The sequence below is a fragment of the Euprymna scolopes genome, chromosome 18, assembly GCF_053919585.1.
Source record: "Euprymna scolopes isolate OS-2025 chromosome 18, ASM5391958v1, whole genome shotgun sequence".
NCBI lineage: Eukaryota > Metazoa > Mollusca > Cephalopoda > Sepiida > Sepiolidae > Euprymna > Euprymna scolopes.
This window is the reverse complement of record NC_136499.1, coordinates 130,809,475-130,834,025: the sequence shown is the minus strand read 5'-3', so window position 1 is coordinate 130,834,025 and position 24,551 is coordinate 130,809,475. Positions and strand designations below refer to the sequence as shown.

General features: G+C 33.0%; 1 protein-coding gene across 4 annotated transcripts in view; it reads left to right on the top strand.

Moving 5' to 3' along the window:
* Positions 1-24,551, top strand: part of LOC145297830 (uncharacterized) — a 147,278-nt gene that overhangs the window by 57,353 nt on the left and 65,374 nt on the right. For 2 of the 4 annotated variants that reach the window (XM_080144160.1, XM_080144159.1), the window contains one exon: positions 12,377-12,412. The exons of the other annotated variants lie outside the window; for them this stretch is intronic. In XM_080144160.1, coding sequence (XP_080000286.1) covers positions 12,397-12,412 — 16 coding nt within the window. In that variant the 5' untranslated portion in view covers positions 12,377-12,396. The remainder of the gene's footprint in view (positions 1-12,376; positions 12,413-24,551) is intronic. 4 annotated transcript variants of the gene reach the window in all.

Below are 24,551 nucleotides of genomic sequence, written 5' to 3'. Positions count from 1 at the left end.
TCATTGGTTTGTATTTTTAAGTAGTTTGCAAAAAAGTTTTTTTTTTTAATTCACGAACCGGTTTAAAAAATATCAAAATGACAGCGACTTTTAAGGAGGGACACCTGAACATTCTGTGTAAACAATTTAAGAGAGTTCCGTCAACGTAAGGGATATTTATAAACATATTTTAATGTTTTCCGTTACTTTGTGCTTGAGGAATATTCGATTATGGCATGTGTAGTTTATATAAAAATTCATTTAAGTAGTTATCGCTTCAAATTTCGTTTTAATTTCGGTTCGCTGAAATTATTTCAAGTAAAGAGCATTAAAAACTATCTTAAAAAAACATGAACTGAACTTTTATTGACTATGGTAATATTTATTTCTTGTATATTTATTTTTTCGGGTAGTCATTTGTTGGCTTTTCTACGAAACACTCTTACTAAATAATATCGACGAAATATCGAAAAACAAAAAAACAAAAACAGTTTTGAAAAATAATGAAGCTTTACTTATTTAACTAAAATAATCCGAAACAGCAAAATGGTATATTAAAAAAGTAAGCATGTAATTACTTTAGTTTTTTTAAGCAAAGAATCGATATAAATATGAATAAGAAGAAAATGGCGCCCTTTTCAAGTAGAACAGCTTCGTTTCAGTTTTACAGTATTGAACGGTGTAGTATTGCGTGTCGGATTCAGTGTTGCACTATTGTAATGAAAAGAACGCGCATAAAGGGTTGTAATCAACTGAATTCCTTCTAGTACACTTACAAATAAAAGCTTAAACAGATATATAAATAAAAATAAAAAGGTTATGTAAATGTTTTTAAAAAGACGCGTAATCACGTGAGCAGGATTTTTCCTTCTTTTGACACGATAACAAGTAACGTTCTTATTTTTTATTATTTATCTATTGATCTATTTTCGAAAGAGTGCCACGTGCAAGTGAAGAAGGACAAAAACGGAGTTATGCAAAATTTGTGTCAAGAATTGTCTAAAGTTCTAACTTTTTTTTTTTTTTGCTTTCACTTTAGTAAGAACGTGAATTTATGAGGTGAATTTATTCTACACAATATGATTCAACTCAAAAAAATAAATAAAAGCTAGCGTGAATTAAGATTAAAGTTAAGGTGTTATTGTGGACTCACACCCATTTTAAAAAACCTTGTTAAACTTTGTGACATATTTACATTCTATGGAGGTTCAGGCTCGAACGAACACCCAATACTTCTATTATACCATATTTCTTCAAACTGAAACATAATTATCAAAGTATACTTACGCAAATAGATATGAAAAGTCTTTGTTACAGTTTGTGGCATATTTCCATGGAGTACAGGCGGGAACGCAGATCCCACAATTTTATTATATCATCCCTATTTAAGTTAAAACATACTTATCAAAGTATTCTTATGTACATCTATATCAAAAACCCTTGTAAACGTTTTTATTTTTTTCATTTTTTATTTCCTTACTTTGGGGGCCAGGCCCGAACGCAGACCCCACAATTTTTATGAACCACCGTTTGCCAGATCAAACATACCCATTCCTGATCCTCGATACATCTTTTATCATTATATGTCATCAGTTTTTTAAAATAGTCAACCATTTCGGAGCCTATTCGTGACCAGACACACACACACACAGCTTTATATATATATATATATATATATATATATATATATATATATATATATATATATATATATATGACAAATGATAAAAATAGCTCGCAGGAGTTCACAAGTGAAGTTGAGAACGTCCGAGTTTAAAAAATAAGAACAGGTCCTTAAACAAATAGAGAACTAAGTACCGTCGTTGGAAATAAATACAATTATCCATGGTCATAAAATTTATTTGTCCAAATAAATCTTCCATTGGTTGTTACACGTGTGCGACCCCATTGCCAGGGATTTAATCCTTTCAATATTACCAAAACGAAAAAAACGGTAATGAGTACCTGCGGCACTTGTCCTTCATGGCATCGAATCCACGTGTCAACCCTCCTTACTTCAGCGTATTTGTAACACTGGGTGAAATTTACGATTCACACCCGTTCTCCCTTCTTTTGATGAGGTCTCGTGAAAAGGGGTGGCGCGTGCCGTGGTTCGGGATACCCTATCTACCCAGGCACTTCTTACCCTCCACTGTTCTCGTTGCTACCGGGGCGTGACCAGAATTGTGGGTGTGGATATTGGATAAATAAAATGAAGACACCCATTTAGGGGATAACTTTTCTGACAAAAAAATGTTTTTATACGCTCGATTTAACAACACACACACGCGATAGCGCGCGCACACACACATGCACACACGCACACACACACATTCACATATATACATGCGTACATATAAGTATAAATTAAATATATATATATATATATATATATATATATATATATATATATATATATATAGTAATTTATAAAATATATATGGCGATTAAGCTACACTGAATATTCGGCGTTTCATCCACTCTAGGACTCCTCAGGCTTATGCGCTATATATATATATATATATATATATATATATATATATATATATATATATATATATATATGTGTGTGTGTTATAAAGGATTGTTAATACGGTAATTTTTTGAAAATCACTACAACTTTCTGTTCACTTTCGAAATGTCGACTTTTAACGGTTTTGGGGTATGCTGACAACGAATATCACAGTTAAATTTGGGGTTGATGCTGTTTACCAGATATGAAAACATTTGTTATCCAACGAAAAAGTTAATGAAATTCTGGCAGACATTTTTTTTTTCACAACCCATCAGTTAGTTTAGGGGTTTATATTCATTTAAGATGTAATTATTAAAGGAATTGAAAAAGGTCGTAATTTTTTTGTTTTTACACGCATGCGCACTGCTAATAGTTCATAACGTAGTACCTTTAACGTACGTACGTGTGTCACGGTTTACAGTAAATGTAAAAATAATAAAAATAATAAAAAAATAAATAATGTCGCTTTTGGGCCGTATATTCAACTGAGATATACCTTCTTGGTCTTCTGGATCTGATCCAAGGGTAGTATCTGTTCCGTCTTAAAATGGTATAATAACATCTTAGGGTTTCCGTTCTAGCCGGACGTTCATTATTATTGTAGCGCTTTTGTTAAAACTGTAAAATTGTTTATCTAAGTAATCTAGTTAATGTTGTGTCAGATTATATCTGGTTCTTACGGTTTATCTTCAATATCCTTATAGGAGTCTGTTAAATATTCCCATCGTATGAACGTCCGGCACGAACGGAAACCCCAAGATATCATTATACCATTTTAAGACAGAACAGATACTACCCTTGGATCAGATCCAGAAAACCAAATAGGTATATTTCAGTTTCACCTACGGCCAAAACCGACGTTATTTATTTTTATTATTTTTATTTTATTTTTTTACATTTCGTTTAAGGTGATCGGGAGATCCTATTTATTAAAAATGAGGAAAGGTGGTAATAACATACTACACACATTAAATTAATTATCATATATCTATATATTTTATGTTCGTAGTATGTTACCGCCTTCTATTCTCCCTATGTTAAGAATGGCTTTCTAAATAATACCGTACAGAAATAGCGTTAACAAAAACGGCTTATGGACAGCCATTTTTATTCAAACTCAATAGTGTGAACACTAAGTTTAAACACAACTATATTTATCCTTGCCTTTGGTAACATTTATTTGTTGCATATTTGTTTTTCAGCTCTTTTGGTTTTGTTTGTTACAGTAACAAATGCCCGACTCTAATTCTTTTTTTAAAGGAAGGGGGGTTCTAAGTTTAAATGTAGATATAATTTTCTTTTTAAATCGGAAAAATTCTAAAAGGTTTCTTTGCGTAATTCATCCAAGATTTTGATAAATTATCGCGAGCTTTTTACCAATATGTTTCACTTATGTTCAAAGCGAAGAAATTCCATAAACATTAATTATTTCATTTACATAATTATGTCAATGCATGCAGAATAAGCTGCTTCTAGCAGCTCCTGACCAGATTTGGCAACAGTACTCCACCCTTGGGCGTACTTGGCCCATATATAGGTAAAGAACTGCATCAGATCAGGAGTACAAAGCAGACCCAGAAGCTTGTCAAAACATGGAGCCTCCCTAAGACGAGAGCCACACATGTTTTGATAAACTCACTGAGAGATTTTTATCAATATGTTTTCACTTATGTTCAAAACTGAGAAGTGCCATAAACATTATTTCAGAAGAAGCCAACGATATCATGTTAGTATTATCATCGTAGATGTTCAATTTATTAATAAAAATCCTATTTCAAACTGAAACGTAAATACCCGACGGACAAAACATCTCATAAATGTGTGTGGACGCATCAAAATAAAAAGAAAATCTCGTCTTTCGAATGTCGAAAACATTAAAATTAAATCGTCTGGTTTCATTCATTTGATTCCGCGCCATTTTTCGTATTTTCGTCGCCATTACCCCTTCGGTAATATCCAAAACTTGACACTAAGAAATACAAGAAAGACGTTTTTTCCTATCAAAGTTGGCATTTTATTTCGAACTGCTAATCAGTTTTGGATTTTCATCTAACCGAATCAGTTCGCTCAGTCGACTTTTATTTTTACTAATTTATTATATAAAGTCCTCAAAAAAAAAATTGCAACCATTTGTGATAATGTGTTATTGGAAAACACATTTTAGGTTTTTTTTTCTTTTTTTTTTTTGGAACGGAGAACGCTGTTTTAAGGTGGTTTTAAAAATGAAACGGAAATTGATATTTCGTTCCGTTTTATTCTTTTTTTAAATTGCGCATGCGGAAAAAAAATCCAAAGTAATTGATAAATTATTAAGAATTAAGTTAGAAAATGGATAGCACGACCATCGATATTTGCACACTTTGCAAATATAAGAATTTTTATGAAATAGTATGTCAAGTTTTAAAGGTTTTAGGGTATGCTGACACGGTTAGGGGTGTCTATTCCGAAAGCCGTTCTTAACATGGGGAGGTTTGGGAGGTCTATTCTGAAAGTCCTTCGTAACATGAAGAGGTATGGGTGTTTATTCGTTGTAAGTATACTCGAACTTATAAAAGTCGACATTTCCAATGTGAACGGCCAGTTGAACTTATGTAAAACCAAAAAATACCAAAAAGGTATACCAAATTGACTTTTTTCGTTTAAAAATTTAATTATTTCGTTTTTGTTGATAAAATTTTGTTTTTATAAAATAAAGACTTTTGTTTTATATATATATATATATATATATATTAGATGAAGTTTGTTTTTTTTACTAATTTATTACGTATTAAAAAAACTGCAACCATTTGTGATAATGTATTATTGAAAAACACAAAATATATATATATACGGTCATCCACACACAGTACTGTTTCGCATTTCATCAGTGCGGCTGGACAGGATCGAAACCCGACCGACAAATGACAGTCAAGGGTTTTCACCATTACGCTATACCGCTGATGCTGTGTGGATAATGAATTAACGATGTTTTGACGTCGTTCAAATGCCTCCGCTCGATTTGTTTATACAAAGAGCGTCACTGAATGCGCTAATGGTAAATTGTATATCACTTCCCAATATGCTCAACCCAATATAGGGAGCATTATATATATATATATATATATATATATATATATATATATATATATATATATATATATATATATATATATATATATATATGCGATAGTTGAATATTATTCTTTCGATTACTTTCGATTTGGGGGGAGGGGCATGCGCAATTTAATAAAAAAGATTAAAACTGAACGAAATTTAAATTTCCGTTCCATTTTTAAAACAACCATAAAACAGAGCATTCTCCACAAGTTTTACCGGTTTATTTATTTATTTATTTATTTATTTTCATAAAATTAGCTTAAAAACGTGTAAGGTTTGGATGGTATGCGTTTTCTTCTGTTCAATACTGTTGTGATCCTGAATCACCGTTAATATTTATTTACACATTGGTATTTTTTAATCATCGTGTCGTAAAGAGAAAGTTTTAAGAAGGAAAACAAAAAATATTTCCTACAGTTAATTTTATAAAACTATTTTTATACGACTTGAATTAAAGTTTAAGATGCAAAAGTCAAGTATCATGGTTCGATTGTGCTCTAAACCGAAACGTTATTTCGAACGCGTCCTTATATAATTAAATAATCTACTGTTGATCATACACGCCGGGCCTTTTTATTGTGCGGTGATAAAACTTCTCAAATGCAATTATGATGTTAGGCTGTATAAAAGTGTTAACTTTGATCAAAATCGGACTGTTCCTTCTCTTAATCGAATGTTTTCGATTCTCGATTTTCAATACTTATCGGAGGCATTTCGATACAAAACCTATCTAAACAACACTTCCAAGAAGTACATTTGTGTGAAATTTCATAAAAATCAGCCTAGCCGTTTTGGGGTGCTAAAGGAACTTTTTTTCTCTCACATACACAAAGTGCTTTTTATATATAAATAGAGGTGGGAAGCCTTACATTTGAAACGACCCGCGTATAAGCGAAACATTTCTGACAGATATACACGTTGATCGTGAAGCGTTCACAGAAGATTTCACGAAAAAAATATTTTATGTGCCTTATTTCTATATATTTTTTTGTTTTTTGTTTTTGTTTTGTGCAATGAATCTAAACACTCAGCAAACAAATGTATTTATGCAAGTAACGTAAAAATCTTGTGTTCTGGTGGCGATGAAGTCGTTGAAGGTTATTTTCATATCGCTTAGGCTTTAAAGCATTTTCTCACGCAGAAATTTGTCGAGATGCTTGAAAAAGTGGTAGTATCTAGGTGAGAGGTTTGGAGAGTATGGTGGATGAGGTAGAGTTTCATATCCCAATTCGTTCAACTTCTGCAAGGTCGGTTTAGCAACGTGCGGTCGGGCTTAATCGTAAAGAAGAATTGTTTCTTTTCTGTTGACTAATGCTGGGTGTTGTTGTCGAAGTTCCTGATGCATTTCATTGACAGTACTTCTCCGCCATAATGGTTTCGCCTGCATTCAAAAGACTGTAATGGATGAGACTGATTGCAAATCACCAAATAATCACCAATGACATTCTTTTGATGCAACTCTAGCTTCAGGAAGTGTTGTAGAGTTTCGTCGGTAAACTGAGCGTCGCCGATTGTCGTAAAGAACCCACTTTTCACCGCAAGTTACAACATATTTATGAAGTTTTTTCCGTCTTTTCAATCTTTCTCTAGTGATTTGAAATCGTCATACACGCTACTTCTTATTCAGAAGCAAGTTCTCGACTAAGGCTCTTTATTGATCGTTATTAACATCCGATGGCTGACCACTACGCTCATCATCTTCAAGACACTCATCGCCGCCACTAAATTTCTTAAACCACCATTGTGCTGTAGGTTCAGTAGTGGTTTCTGGTTCAAAGACTTCTTTAATATCGCGAGCTGTTTCAGCAGCTTTTCGGCCTAGTTTGAATTGAAATCAGAAAATTGAGTGAATTTGTTTGTTTTTGTTTTTCATCTTGCATTCAACGTTTTGAAAAGAACACGTAATTGTTTCAATACGTTTGTAATCTAAACGATTAGGTAGAGCGAAAAACGCTCTTTCAAATTGTATATAAAGTAAAGGTTTTATAATGAAAACTTATTTGAAAATAAATCATTTGAAAACTAAGTATTTATGACAATTGAAATTGTTAATATTACGACATTGTAGCCATATCATTTACCTCTAAAATGTTCAGTTAATAAAAATGTTAGAAAGATTAATATCCTGACCTTTACTCCTGATCTGAAATGGAACACGCACATCAAATCCGTTGCCAAAGTCCCTGGGAAAGTGGTGGGTCATTCTACCGTTGCTGATGCAATTTTCTACCTGTTTAAGAGCTAAGTGCGCCCAAGGATGGAGTACTGTTGCCACATCTAGGCATGAGCTGCTAGAAGCAGCTTATCTTGCTTAACAGAGTTCACAACAGAATTCGTAACCTAGTAGGTGATGCCCTTTTCTTTTCCCTGCGACCTCTGTTGCGAGCCTGTCTCTGCTTTATCATTGTTTTCATCGAAAGTGCTCGTCTGAGCTCCAATCTATAGTCCCTCCCCTGGCCAAACTTTCACAGAAACACACTCGTCCAGCTGCAACCACTATTAATAATTTACCCCAAACTTTATCTATGCCTAAACTCAAACGTAGATTCTATGATCAAAGCTTCTTTCTTGGAATTGCCCGCCAGTGGAACTCTCTTCCGATCGCTGCTTTCCAGCTGACTACAATAGTCTTCAAGTCCAATGTAAACAAATTCTTGATGAGCCAATTTACCAAATTTACCAAATTTCCACTACTAACGATTCCGATGATATTTTCCAATTGCCTTCTGTGTACTCATTAACCCTTATCCTCGAGTGACCTCCGTGCCTTGATAAGTGGTGACTCCTTTGTAAAAAAAACTTATGCGTGACAAGCTAACGAAAATTCTATTTCAAACTAAGTTCAGCGTGACAGACAAACTAATCTACTATTGAAAATTTTAGTGTGACATACAAACAGCATAGTATTTCAAACTTCAGCATGAAATGGAAATGCTATTTTGACTTAAAAGTGATAGAGCAACTGACGGACAGAACATGTTATAAAGCTATTTGGTCGCATCTAAATAAGATGAACGATCGTGTCCAACAACGAAAATATTGTTTTCCGCAAAAGTATGACAGAATAACGTAAATTCTATTTCAAACTGTGATAGATCAGCGGACAATACGTCAAATTGGATGCTTAGTCGCGTCTGCAAAACAAACGAAGAATAAAATAAAACGAAGAATTCTTGTCAGTCTGTAATCGTGTCATAAACGCTTGTAATTATGCGTTGTTTTATTCTTTTTATTTGTTATTCGTGTTTTGTGCGTGAGTGTTGGTGCCTTTGTTCTTGCAGACACAAACGGAAATAAACGGAAGACATCTTTGTTTTCACGGCTTTCGTGGTGTAATTTGGCGGGAAAATTCAATTTTGCGTGAAAAAGCCTTTTTAATTATCTGAATAGTTTCTGCCAATTTTACAAGTACGCGAAAGTATAAATGGCTCGTATTATTTGAATTATTCGGACTATTGTTCTCGGATTTAATCATGGTGAACTTTGACCTCTTACAGATGTTTTATTACTTTTCTTAATTCGATAGTTAACGATATTGATGCACACGATATTCAGAGTGATAGTTAAATGGTTATGCGAGTAACGTAAAAATCTTGTGTTCTGGTGGCGATGAAGTCGCTGAAGGCTGTTTTGCTATCGCTTAGGTTTTTGAAACATTTCTCATGCAGAAAGTTGTCGAGATGCTTGAAAAAGTGGCAGTCGTTAGGCGAGAGGTTTGGAGTATGGCGGATGAGGTAGAGTTTCGTAGCCCAATTCATTCAAATTCTGAATTGTTAAACAAAATAATTATGAAGGAACTAGACGTTTGGGTTGAAGCTCAGACGACCATTTGGTATGAAAATAACGATAGAGCAGAGACAGACTCGCGATGTCTCTTTTGTGGGGAAGAGGTTGCAAGAAAGGCAAAAGGGTATCATCTACTAGATTTCGAAGCCCGTTTTAAACTTTGTCAAGGCAAAATCGCTCGTTCGATAAGGTTTGGCATAAGGGCCTACTTCACAAGATTTCCAGCTACGGTATAACTGGAAATGTTTTCTCAATAATTAAATCATTTCTCTCTGAGAGGTTCATAAGAGTAGTGGTTGATGGGCAGAAATCTGAGGCCCACAGTATTAATGCTGGAGTCCCCCTGGGGTCCATCCTGGGCCCAACTCTCTTCCTGATCTACATCAATGATCTCCCAAAACACATACTAAATTCATTCGTTGACATCTATGCTGATGACACGGCCATCTACGGCAACACATCAAAGGCCGTATATGAAGCTCTCTCTCTCTCTCTCTCTCTCTCTCTCTCTCTCTCTCTCTCTCTCTCTCTCTCTCTCTCTCTCTGATTCCCTCTCCTCTGATCTTGAGCGCGTCGTTCAGTGTGGGAAGAGATGGCTGGTTACTTTTAATGCATCTAAAACCAAGCTCCTAACTTTACATCATCAACGCTCTGTTCCTCATCTAGCATCAATTGAAATGGATGGCTCTCGTCTTGAGGAGGCTTCATGTTTTAACAAGCTCCTGGGTTTGACCTTTACTTCTGATCTGAAATGGAACACATATATAAAGTCTGTTGCCTGGGCCGCTTGAAAAATGGTGTGATCCTTCTACCACTCCAGAAGATATCTCACTACTGATGCAATTCTTTATCTCTATAAAAGCCAAGTACGTCCAAAGATGGAGTACTGCTGCTACATCTGGGCTGGAGTTTCAAAAAACAGTCTATCCTGCCTTGACAAAGTACAAAATAGACTTCGTGGCTTAGTGGGGGATGCTCTCTTCTCTTCCCTGCAACCTCTCTCCCACAGAAGAGACGTTGCGAGCCTGTCTTTGTTTTATCGTTATTTCCATGGCAAGTGCTCGTCCGAGCTCCAATCTCTGGTCCCCCCTCGCCAATCCTTCATGATAAACACCCATCTAGCTAAAACTACTGTCAGTAATTTCCCCCACTCTTCATCTGTGCCTAAATCAAAACGTAGATTCCATGAACATGGCTTTTTTTCTGAGAAGTGTACGCCTGTGGAATTCTCTTCCGTCTGCCTGTTTCCCACTGGCTACAACTTGGATGTCTTCAAGTCCAACATAAACAAATTCCTGATTAACCGCCCCCTTAAGTAAGACGCTTTATCAAATCTCCAATACCAACTATTACTACGATATTACCCCATTGATTATTGTACACAAAATAACACTTATCCCCGAGTGGCTTACGGGCCTTGATAAGTGGTGATCCCATGTAAAAAAAAAAAAGGATTGTGTGAGGAGCGGGATAACTTCTGGGGCGGTAAAATGATGCAACCATTTTTCCGGCGAAATTGGAGACAGATTTTATGTAAATCTTCTATTTCAGGTTAAAAGTAAAGATTAGACCCAGAAACTTGTGTTTTAGAGGTTTATAAAGAATCGAGATCGATATTTGTATCGAGATCGGGAATTACATACGGAATCGGTAATTGTATCGGAATTGGTGGAAAATACTGGAATAATCCTATCACTATATATATATATATATATATATATATATATATATATATATATATATATATATATATAATATAAAGCTGAACGTCTCTGTGTGTGTCTGGTGACGAATAGGCTCCTATATGGTTGACTTTTATAGAAAACTGATCACATATAATGATAGAAGATTATCGAGACACAGGAATAGGTATGTTTGATCTAGCATAATGATGATTAATTAAAATTGTGGGGTCTGCGTACGCGCCTGGTCCACAAAGTATGGAAATAAAAAATTTAAAATTAAAAAAAAAAAAAACGTTTAGTGGTGTTTTTGATATAGATGTGCATAAAATACTTTGATAAGTATGTATGAACTTAAATAGGGATGGTATAATGAAATCGTGGGGTCTGCGTTCGCGCCTGGTCTCCATAGAATGGAAATAGGCACAAACTTTAATAAAGACTTTTCATATCTATCTGCGTAAATATACTTTGATAATTATGTTTCAGTTTGAAGAAATATGGTATAAAAAAAAAACTATGGGGTGTTCGTTTGCGTCAAACCTCCATCGAATGGAAATATGTCAGAAAGTTTAACAAGGTTTTTTAATATAGATCCACAGAATATTGTGATAAGTGTTTCAGTGTGAACAGGTATGGTATAATAAATTATGGGGTTTATCTATTTTATTTTTACTTTCATCATATTTTGCTTTGGTTTTGCTACCCCCAAATTCGAAGCTATCTCTTTACAACCGTTCCTTTTCATAACCCATCATACTTTTATAAATCAGAGTCCATTTTCTGTAGGCTGTTTATGAACCCAGTCAACGACGGATACTTTTGCTAGTATATATATATATATATATATATAGTCTTTGAAGTTTTTAACATTTGAAACCACACAAAAAATTATTTTTTATCATTCATAAAAAAAAAACATCTAGTCAGTAAGTCATTTAATCACCTGCAATCACTGCATCAACTCTCAAATTTACTATAATACCAATTTTTATATTTTTTAAGGGATCATCAGTTGTTTACCATGAAACACTGTTTCGGGGATTTAAAAACAAAACAGTGTATTACATCATGGCTCCCCAGCAGTGTTGATCAAACACCACCACCCTTAATCTTAGGAAGAAGACAAGTTACAAAAACTTTTTTTTCCCAATTTCCTATTCTTAATTGTAATTACTAACCTTTTCATAGTATAAAAATGAATTTCTTATATATATATATATATATATATATATATATATATATATATATATAAATAGCTGATGAGCGTCGACTTTTAAAATCTAACCAAAATCTCAAATGTACTCTTATTTGACAGAAGTTAGCCACTAGTCTGTCATGATTGAGAACTCCGGTAAGTATGGTGCATGCCGGCGACTTTCCTTTAAACAAAGCAGCAATATGCAAAAGTAGCGTCTTTTATTTTTCATTGTGAAATCAGCAGCAGCAGCAGCAAACTAGAATACTTCCAAATAATTCACAGCAGATAGCTACATCAACATAAGTAGACATTACACATTCCATACATATACAACATATATCAAAAATGTAGAGGCCAACGAATTCTTAAAGAAACATAGCACTAATACAATGATACAATGTACAATAATGCCAAAACTTAATTAAAAATTAGGCCTGAAATACAAAAAAAAAATGGCGGAAAGCAGACGATATTCATAAAAATAAAACAAAAACAAAATGGCGACATTCATTTTGATGATAAATGCATGAACTATCAAGTAATTATCTAATTCGCTTTGCCGATGTCGATTGCATCGTTAATTAATGAAATTAGTTATGGAGAACATTATCAATGGCTAAATACATACGAGTCTGTCGATAGATAATCACATAAGTTAAATTATCCTGGTCAAGTTAAATTGTTATTAGCAAGACATAATGGCGTTAGTGAACGGCTCATAAATGTTCGCTTTTTTTCCTTTGTTTCTTTCTTTTGTTTTTTTTTTCTCTTGTTGTTTTATTCTTTCTTCCTTTCTTTTCGATGTACGTTTATCATATAATTCACTTTTCTTTCTATCATTTCCTTTTCATTGGGAAATCCTAACCTTTATTTGCATCCTAAATAACAACCAAAATCGACCTTCAAAGATCAAACCAATAACAATCTTATTAATATAGTTTGCCAAAGCTAAATGCATTATTCTATTAATCATATGAAATTGCACATAAAATATTATTCGCCCACGAATAAAATCTATCGATAAAAGGAAATATATAAGATTTATAAAATACTACCATATACTGAAGAGTAGTATCCTAGTAAAAATAATATTAGTCACCCTACCAAATCTACCAAACCTACTAAATCTATATTATTTAATTGGAATCTATTGTTGGCCAAAACGTGGTGAAACGAAAACAACTACGGAAGGCAGTAATTGCAATGTATGTAGTCGGGGGATTAGAAGTTCCTATCCCGTCGGGATTACCACCTGACGAATTCCAGAGTAATAGTCGCCCGAAACGTCGTAAAACAACTAAGAAAAAGATAAGGATAATATTCCGCAATAAATAAACACTACCAAATCTATTAAACCTACCAAATCTATTAAACATACCAAATCTATTAAACCTACCAAATCTAAAAAACCTACCAAATCTATTAAACCTACCAAATCTATTAAACCTACCAAATCTATTAAACCTACCAAATCTAACAAACCTACCAAATCTATTGAACCTACCAAATCTAGTAAACATACCAAATCTAGTAAACCTACCAAATCTATTAAACCTACCAAATCTACCAAACCTAACAAATCTACCAAACCTAACAAATATACCAAACCTAACAAATATACAAAACCTACCAAATCTACTAAACCTAACAAATCTACCAAACCTACCAAATCTACCAAACCTACCAAATCTACTAAACCTAACAAATCTACCAAACCTGCAAAATATACCAAACCTACCAAATATACCAAACCTACCAAATCTACCAAACTTACCTAATCTACCAAACCTACCTAATCTACTAGACCTACCACATCTACCAAACCTACCAAATCTACCAAACCTATAAAACCTACTAACTAACCAATCATCATACTAAGGGTAAAATATACTTAAAACCACGACGCCAGTGATACTATAATCAGTCGAAACCCGAATACGATTATTTCTTTCCGGATCTCCACCATGTACTACTACAGCAGGAGAGCTACAGGATTACAAGTATTGGAATTAGGCCAGACGTTATGTTTGTCATATTCGATATTTTCCTAGAAATCGCTTCAGACAAGGTATACAACCATTTGATGTAAGGAGATAAATCTAAGCTCAAAACTAACGAATGATAATTGAGATGCATAAATCCCGAGAGAGTTGCAACTAAAAACATTGACGCTTATCATATTCACCCAAATCTTGCCATAAAATGTGTGGAAATGTTTGTGAAAATGTTGGTTTCAACGGAAAAATTGTGTTTGCAAAAAACGCTTGTCGAAATTCCTTTATCTAAAACAATGCTTAGCGAACAGATACACACAAGAGAGCATTTCCGGTTAAAAGGACGCCTCATTACGAAAGTAGATTGAAGGTGAGGTTGCAAAATTGCTTTCGCCGTTCCCCTAAACATTTTTACTGAATTTGCCTGAGACTTTGTACTCGCTAAGATTTACGTAATGCGGCATATATATATATATATATATATATATATATATATATATATATATATATATATATAAAGCTGAATGTCTGTGTGTGTATGTGTGTGTCTGGTCACGAATAGGCTCCTATATGGTTAACTATTTTTAAAAACGGATTACATATAATGATAGAAGATGTATCGAGACACAGGAATGGGTATGTTTGATCTGGCAGAACAGTGGTTCATTAAAATTGTGAGGTCTGCGTTCGCGCCTGGTCCACAAAGTATGGAAATAAAAAAATTAAAAATTAAAAAAAGCGTTTACAAGTGTTTTTGATATAAATGTGCATAAAATACTTTGATAAGTATGTTTTAACTTATATAGGGATGGTATAATAAAATTGTGGGGTCTGCGTTCGCGTCTGGCTTCCATAGAATGGAAATAGACACAAACTTTAATAAAGACTTTTCATATCTATCTGCGTTTTTTTTTTATTTTTTTTTTTACACAGTGGTCACCACTTATCAAGGCCCGGAAGCCACTCAGAGATAAGGGTTATTACAAGTACATTACGTTAGTGTGGAGATTTGATGAAGTTTTACTTAAGGGGGCGGTTCATTAGGAATTTGTTAACGTTGAACTTGAACACATCCAAGTTGTAGTCAGGTGGGAAGCAGGCAGACGGAAATGTTTCAGTGTGAAGAAATATGGTATAATAAAATTATGGGGTATTCGTTCGCGCCATAGAATGGAAATATGTCACAAAGTTTAACAAGGTTTTTTAATATAGATCCACACAATATTGTGATAAGTGTTTCAGTGTGAACAGGTATGGTATAATAAATTATGGGGTTTATCTATTTTATTTTTACTTTCATCATATTTTGCTTTGGTTTTGATACCCCGAAATTCGAAGCTATCTCTTTACAACCCTTCCTTTTCATAACCTATCATACTTTCATAAATCAGAGTCCATTTTCTGTACGCTGTTTTTGAACCCAGTCAATGTCGGGTACTTTTGCTAGTATATATATATATATATATATATATATATATATATATATATATATATATATATATATATAATAAAAATTGCAATTAAATTTACCAAAATGATTCAAGATGGTAAAATTAAAGTATATTATAAATATTAAAGAATTAATATTTATAAAATTATCTCAGCCAGATGTAAAAGCTCGATAAAACCAAATAGGAAATAGAGCTTATAATATGAGCAAACAGTTAATAAAATATGTTAAAAAACGCTTTGAAATGAGTTAAAAACATATTTAATCTGAGAAGGAAACACTAGATAAACACTAGATAAATATATATATATATATATATATATATATATATATATATATATATATATATATATATATATATATACTTCAGAATAAGATTATCTAACAATCAACTGGTATGGAAACCTATGATTTACAAGATATTACTGGCAGTAATATTCTCTAAATACTATCCCACCTAAATAAGAATTGCTCGATATACAAGATAGAGCAAATAAATCAAATTTTAGTCATTCAATGAATTTAAAAGTAATGACGTGAAATGTTTGAATTTCAAATCAACAGATTTTTATTATTCTATGTAGGACAAAGAATAACTTTGAAATATTCTAACTCCTTATCCTATAGGATTTCGATGTCTACCATCTCTTCAGATGAGAAAATATTAGCAAATAGTTAAAATGGCTTTCACCTTATTTGCTAAACTTAGTGATACATGGAAAATCACAATTAAAAGTTATTTAAGTATTTAAATGTCATAGAATAAGAAAATTTAATGAAAAGGAGATAAGAATTCACATCTAAATTGCATTGTAAAATCCGAAGTGAATGTCTTTGATGGCAGTGTTGTAAAAGGATACAAACTGTATTTTGAGCAATCCACATCACAATGTAATGGTCCGATGTAGGCATTTTCTTGAAGCAATTTCCTTTGTTTATATAATGGGTAAAAAAAAATTTTTTTATGTAAATATACAGTTAAAGCCGAAATTATTGGCACCCTTTCAATTTTTGCGTTTTGTGGAGAAAAATATTTTTCACTAATTATTTTTATTAAAGTTTTGATGTAGACCATCTACAGATCTCCTGAAACACTTTTAGTTTATTATAAAATATTCAAAATAAATATTATTAATGATAACAAAAAACAGACGATTTCAAATTTATTGGCACCAATGATTTTTATCACAGAATTCACGATATTTTATGCAAATTAATACTTGTTTATTATGATTTGGGTATTGCATCATCTTCTAGAATGTTCCAAAGTATTCTATAAATAACGTGCATTAGTCAATCCTTCACTTCATCAATAACAACAGACTGCAAAGATGGCTAAACTTAAGGAACACAGTTTCGATGTTAGACAGAAAATAGTGGATGCACACATGAAAGGTAGTGGATACAAATCAATTTCTAAGCGTTTTGAAGTTCCTGTGTCAACAGTGAGAAACATTATAAAGACGTATGGTGTTTTCAATACGATTCAAAACTTGACGGGTTGAGGCCGTAAAAAGAAACTTTCTCCTAGAACTGTACGACAAGTCATTCCAGAAGTAGAATAAACCCCGAAAACTACTGGTAAGAAAGTAGTCCAACAATTGAGCGATCAAGGTATTGAAATTTCTGTTTCGACATTGAGGAGGGCACTGAAGTCATACGAGATTCAGGGGTACCGACCAAGGAAGACTCCTCTCCCCTCCAAGAAACATGTTAAAGCCCGGTTAGAGTTTGCACGGGAGTTTATTGACAAGGATTCAACATTTGGGGGTTCAGTTTTATGGTTAGATGAGACTAAAATTGAACTTTTTGGCAGCAGAGATGTGTCGTTTGTGTGGCGGAAGAAAGGAGAAGCCTTCAACCCAAAGAATACAGTCCTTACGGTGAAGTATGGTGGAGGGAACCGTATGGTTTGGGTTTGCTTTTCGGCCAATCGCATTGGAAAACTTGTCACTGTGGATGGCATTATGGGGCAAGATCAATACATTAAAATATTGACTGAAAATCTGAAACCTTCTGCAGAAGCTCTTAGTCTTGGAACCAACTGGGTCTTCCAACAGGACAATGATCCAAAACATACGGGAAATCAGTGAAGAAATTGCTTTTGGATAATGAAATAAACGTCCTGAAGTGGTCAAGTCCGGACTTGAATCCAATGGAAAACTTGTAGGCTGTGGTGAAGGTGAACGTGAAAAGAAGGAAACAAAGAAACCTGAAGGAATTAGAAGATATCGCCAAGGAAGGATGGTTTAATATTCCTGTTGATTTGTGTAGGAATTTAGTAATGTCGTATATAATAAACTAAAAGTGTTTCAGGAGATCTGTAGATGGTCGATATAAATGTTCATCAACACTTTAATAAAAATAATTCGGGAAAAAAAAATTGTCCTCCAAAAAACGTAAAAATTGAAAGGGTGCCAATAATTTCGGCTTTAACTGTATGTATATCCGATGAATCTGTTTATTAATAAACATATAAGTTGATGTATTTAAGATTTTTATAATTATAGAATATGAGTTTGAAATTCCACTCAAAAATTACTTCAAATTGTTAATAAATTAGAATTAAAATAAAAGTAAGGCCGCTTTCAGTAATCAGGCAATGCAAAATGAGTGAAAACTGAACTGCTAAGAAAAATGAAAAGAAAAGAAAAGATAAGATAAAATAAAATGAAATGAAAGGAAGAGAAAGAAATATATTGCTGAATAGGGAGAAATAGAAGACGAATAAGGAAAAAAGAAAGAAAAAAATAATGAAGAAATAGAGGGAGGGAGAAAAAGAAAGAGAGTGAGAGGGGGGAAGATAAACTAAGGAGATGAAGTCAATAAACTTTTATACAATAAAGTGACAAGTCGTGAAAATAGGTCAGGCTGTGAAAGCAAACCCAGACATATGGAGGAAAGAAAGAAAAAAAAAAACAAATAAAAAAACGCATGTCAAATAGAAATGTTAAATTCATTGAATGACTAAATTTTGAATACACACACACACACACACACACACACATATATATATATATATATATATATATATGTATATATAGTAATCTATAAAATATATATGGCGATTAAGCTACACTGAATATTCTGCGTTTCATCCACTGTAGGATTCGTCAGGCTTATATGCGAATTTTGTCGTTGCTTCTTGTTTTTATATATGTTAAGGATTTTAGTTAGCCAATCAGCTTTCTAGTATCCACCGCGCCCCCTCCTATCAGCCAATGGGTATGCATTTTATCGAACAAAGGATCTGTTTTAGAACTAGGTTAGTGGTTTAAGGTGGATCTTTCCCTCCTTTTTTTATATATATATGAATATACCTATGTGTATTTATATATATATATATATATATATATATATATATATATATATATATATATATATATATATATATATTAGTGGTGTAATAATTCCAATGTTTTTTCTGATTCCGATACTATTACCGATTGCGATTTCTATTCTTTATAAATTTCTAAATATTTAACTATAAAGGGTGATTTAGGGTCTTCTCTAGAGATGTTCCTACCAAATGGAAAGCCATCTTTAATGTAGGTTCATATTCCATGCTCATGGCGATCTTGGGGATCAAATTTTGATGTTGAATTAGAATATTCTTTAATTAGGAACTCATTTAGAGAAATAGTCAGTCTAACGCCAGTCTCGCTAAGGAAGAATTGGTCTGGTTTGGTCTTCTGAAATTGGATTTCAACTGGAAGGTTGGAATGTAAACCCTTGATGTTGATGAAGGAGACCTGGTAGTGGGGGGTCTATGTTGGGAGTTGTGGGTCAGAGTTTAATCCTGTATTTTTTCTGGAGACTTTTCATGATGGAGTTTTAAGATTTGTGGAATAGGAATATGGAATAGCAGAGAATGAATGTAGGGGAAAAAAAGAAACGAAGTTTTTTGTAGCAAATGATGAGGTAAAGCTGTAACAATTGCCCACTAATATGGCATCGAGAAGGAGTTGATATGGTACTTTCCGACATCTCAGCTTATGTTTTACTTGGCTGACGTTATCCGCCTGATAGTCAGGGACCAAACCTTGGACTAACCACTAAGGAAGCTGTCCTATCAGCAGATGTACTGGGGCTGCTGTTATTGTTGTTGTTTTGCGTATTTTTGTGTTTTTATGTTTTTAGTTGTATTTACTAAAAACTTTTTATTTAGTTTCACTTTTTCAATTCGCATCGTTTTACGTCAGATGGTTTAAATTAAAATTGTCTGTGTGTGTCTGCCTGTCTGTCTGTGCCTCCCTGCCTGTCTGCCTGTGTACATTTCCTTACCAAACTACTCTATCCATTCTCAAAGAGTCAAAGTGCAACGCTTTGACCTTTGAAAACTCTACCAAACTCCTCCGCCATAACACCGAGTGTGTTCAAAAATGATTTTTAAAATATGTTTTACATTATTTGTTTTTTCTGAATTTTCAAATAAATAATTTTAAAAAAAGATGTTTTTACATATCTTTTTTTTTATTTTGGGGTAGTTTTGAAAATTCAATCAAGGAGTATATATATATATATATATATATATATATATATATATATATATATATATATATATATATATATAGTCAGAATCCATTCACCAATTGGCAATACAGCAGCCCCAGTACTTTACCTGCTGATAGGAAGGCCTCCTTAGTGGTTAGTCTAAGGTTCGGGTCCCTGACCATCAGGCGAATAACGTCAGCCCAGTAAAACTTTTACCTCGAGCACTTTTATTAGTGATGTGGCTACAAGAATAAAAATAGAAAGAAAAATTTCCGACATCTCAAACGACTGTTCACACAAAAATACTGCCGACCTAGAACACAGCTTTTTTTTCTCCCTTTCTAAATGATGACTGAGAGTCAAAGTAGGAGAAGCAAGAGTAACTGGAGCTGCCGATAACGCATCCACAATGCATTGTCTGCTCTCCATAACACGGAGTGTTCAAAAATGATTTTTAAAATATTTTTAATATTATTTGTTTTACTGAATTTTCAAATAAATAAAGAAATGATGTTTTTACATATCTTTTTTTTATTTTGGGGCAGTTTTAAAAAAAATTGCATTTCAAATGTAAGATGCGACCGACCGACAAAACCTTTCCTATCAATGCAAGGACGCATTCCAACTTTTAATGATAAAAAAAAATCTCAAAAATTTAAAACGATCTGTTTCATATCTATTTTATTTTAACTCGCGCAGATTTGAAGCGAATGAAGTTATATTTTTGTGTAGTTTTTAATCTCCGGCGCTATGGGGCATATAGATAGACAGTCTGCAGGTTGGCTTGTTACTTTGAAAGGCATTTAAGTGGACTTTAGGAAAACATTTTAAACATAAATTCTTTTTTTTTCGTGTGCAATTGTTAAACTTTGATTTACCAAATCTAAAATCGATAAATTTTTCTTGCGTTTATTCGTTTGCTTTATTGTTTTTGTTGTTTTGTGTATTTTTGTGTGTTTTTTTTTTTTTTTAGTTGTACTCACTAAAATTTTTTTATTTAGTTTCACTTTTTCAATGCTTTAAATTAAGGAGTATATATATATATATAATTAAGCAATATATATATATATATAAGTGAAATTATCTGTGTGTGTGTCTGTCTGTCTGTCTGTGTACATTTCCCTACCAAACTACTCTGTCAATTTTCAGTCTACAGACTCGAGATTTGACATAAAGGGTAGTGAGATTTAGGAAAATCGTTTTAATCGGTTTTCGGCCAGAAATTTGGCTGTCAAAGAAGTCAAAGTAAACTCTATCAAACTCCTCCGCCACTTTTGGGCCTAAACACTTGAAATTTTAGATGTAGGTTCCTTGGACATGGATAAAACATTTTAACTTGATTTGAGCCATATGTTATGTTAAGTTATATATGTTAAGGGGTCACAGTTGGGGTTAAAAACAAATGACCACTCAGCCAATTTTTTTGTCTAAACATTTGAAATTTGACATATAGTGCATTCAGACATACTTTTGGCCGAAAATTTGGCTGTCAAAGTTCGAGAGATTCGACCTTTGCTGTCTTTAGCAAACTATTCAGCCAATTTTGGGTCTAAACATTTGAAATTTTAGATGTAGAGGTTACCAGGACAGGAGTCATGAAGTTTTTTTAATATATATATATATATATATACATACATATGCACATAAAGTTATGAACAGTATATAGGGACCGAGTAAAGCCGGCTGAACTGCTACTAATTAAATAAATAAATAAAAGTAATGATAATGTTGTTTATCAAATTGTGTTTATTTACAATATCACGTCAGCTGATATTTGGACTTGAAGATGCATGACTGGGAAAAGTCACTTTTGATTGGCTGAACTGCTAGGACATATATATATATATATATATATATATATATATATATATATATATATATATATTCTGAGTTCTAATGTCTTTCTGAGTTCAAATGCCTTTAGAAAAAAATGAAACGGCGTAACTAAAGGATTAATTCTGTAGAAAACCATTTTCTCATCTTTATTAATCTTAAAAATCGCATTCTAAGACGATTCGTTGACATCTATGCAGAATATAGAACCATCTATGGCAACACTTCGAAGAGCATTAACGATCAGGTATTTTCTAAGAATATCATTTTTACAATTAATTTTTCGAAGTATTCTAACCATTGCTCCACGGGCCCGGTAGTGATTACAAATTAATCGTAAATAGTGATGTCCTCCTTTAGATTGAAGGTTCAATCCTCAGTGTGGGTGACCGAAAAATACAATTGCGAATTACTTAAGACCTCTGTCTAATCAAGGCTGACGGAACAAGGGCATGCTACCCCCGTAAATTCAACAGAAACATTCCCGAGTTCGACAAGATAAACCTGAATAAGGCCGAAGGTTACATCGCCGAAAAAGTGTGAAAATCACATTCTTTTTTGCGCCGCGAAAGTTTTAATTTCCTTTGCGACTGTTTCATACAGCGGTTGATCCCATTAAATAGCACAACAACGTTACACATTCTCTATGGTAAGTGCTCGGCAGAACCCCAATCCTTGGTTGCCCATCTAAAACATCCACAGCTAAAACTCGTCCACCTACACCCACTGCAAATAAATTTCCTTACTTCCTCTGCCTAGCTAAAACTTAACATGAGCAGAGTTACTTCCTCTGCCTAGCTAAAACTTTCATGAGCAGAGTTTCTTACAAAGAACGACATGCCTGTGGAACACGATATTATGAAGCTGCTTTCCAGCTGACTACCTATTTCACGAATTATGAACTTAACCAGAGAGTGTAAATATACTTACAACTAAATATGGATTCGTGGCAGTTATGGACACAGAATCATGACGTGTATTTATGTAACAAGGTTCTGGAAGACATAACTGCCACGATTCGATATTTATGTGTAACTATACTTATAATGTCTGGTTAAGTCAATTATTCGCATCAACGAATGCCTTTGGAAATAAGAAACGGATATCAATACCGGCATGCCTCTGAACAAAATCTTTTCCTGATCTTCATTAATAAGCGCATTCTAAGACAATTCGTTGACATCTATGCAAATGATAGAACCACCTATGGCAACACTTCGAAGAGCATTAATGATCGAGCTCTTTCTGATTATCTATCTGGAACTCGTGGCACAATGGGAAAAGTGGCTACTTAATTTTAATACATCTAAAACTAAACTTCTCCAACGCTTGGATTCCCATTTTGTCTCAGTTTAAAAAAAATAGTCACCTTTTAAAAACACCCCTGCTTTGATAAACTTTTATGAATGATATATCTGCCTAAAGCTAAACGATAATTCCATGAACAAAGTCTTCTAACTGTCTTCCTCATTAACTTTGTATATATATTTACTATATATCTATATGATGACGTGTACTTCTGTAACATATTTTGGACTATATAAATAGTGATTAGATGTATATGTTTGTTGTTTGTTTCTTTTTTTACTAACATACACATAAAAACAACAAAAAGTCACCATTGTGTTCGTCTTGATTATTACCGGCCTGTAAGTCTACGATAATCAAATTCTCCATCAGATTCAAAATGTTATCTTTCTGTCCACCTGACAAAATATCGTGGTTTTCGACTTTAACAAGTGGTGACTTATTAGTTCAAAATATACAGATAGATAGATAGATAGATAGATAGAAGAAAATCTAGATTCTAATGTTTTTAGGCTCTAAAAGGTTAATACAAAACCCTATCAGATTGACTAAAAAAGTCAAATAAATTCTCACATTTGACAGATTTTTTCTTCTATTCAATAGAATTGACAAAAATTCAATAGAATTGACAAAAATTCAATAGAATTTACAAAAATCCAATAGAATTGACAAAAATTCAATAGAATTGACAAAAATTCCATAGAATTGACAAAAATTCAATAGAATTGACAAAAATTCAATAGAATTGACAAAAATACAATAGAATTGACAAAAATTCAATAGAATTGAAAAAATACAATAGAATTGAGAAAAATACAATAGAATTGACAAAAATGAAAAAGGATTGACAAAAATTTAATAGAATTGACAAAACTACAATAGAATTGACAACAATTCAATAGAATTGACAAAAATACAATAGAATTGACAAAAATGTAATAGAATTGACAAAAATTTAATAGAATTGACAAAAATACAATAGAATTGACAAAAATACAACAGTATTGACAAAAATTTAATAGAATTGACAAAAATACAATAGAATTGACACAAATTTAATAGAATTGACAAAAATTCAATAGAATTCTCAAAAATTCAATAGAATTGACAAAAATTCAATAGAATTGAAAAATTCAATAGAATTGACAAAAATTCAAAAGAATGGACAAAAATACAATAGAATTGACAAAAATTTAAAGAATTGACAAAAAAT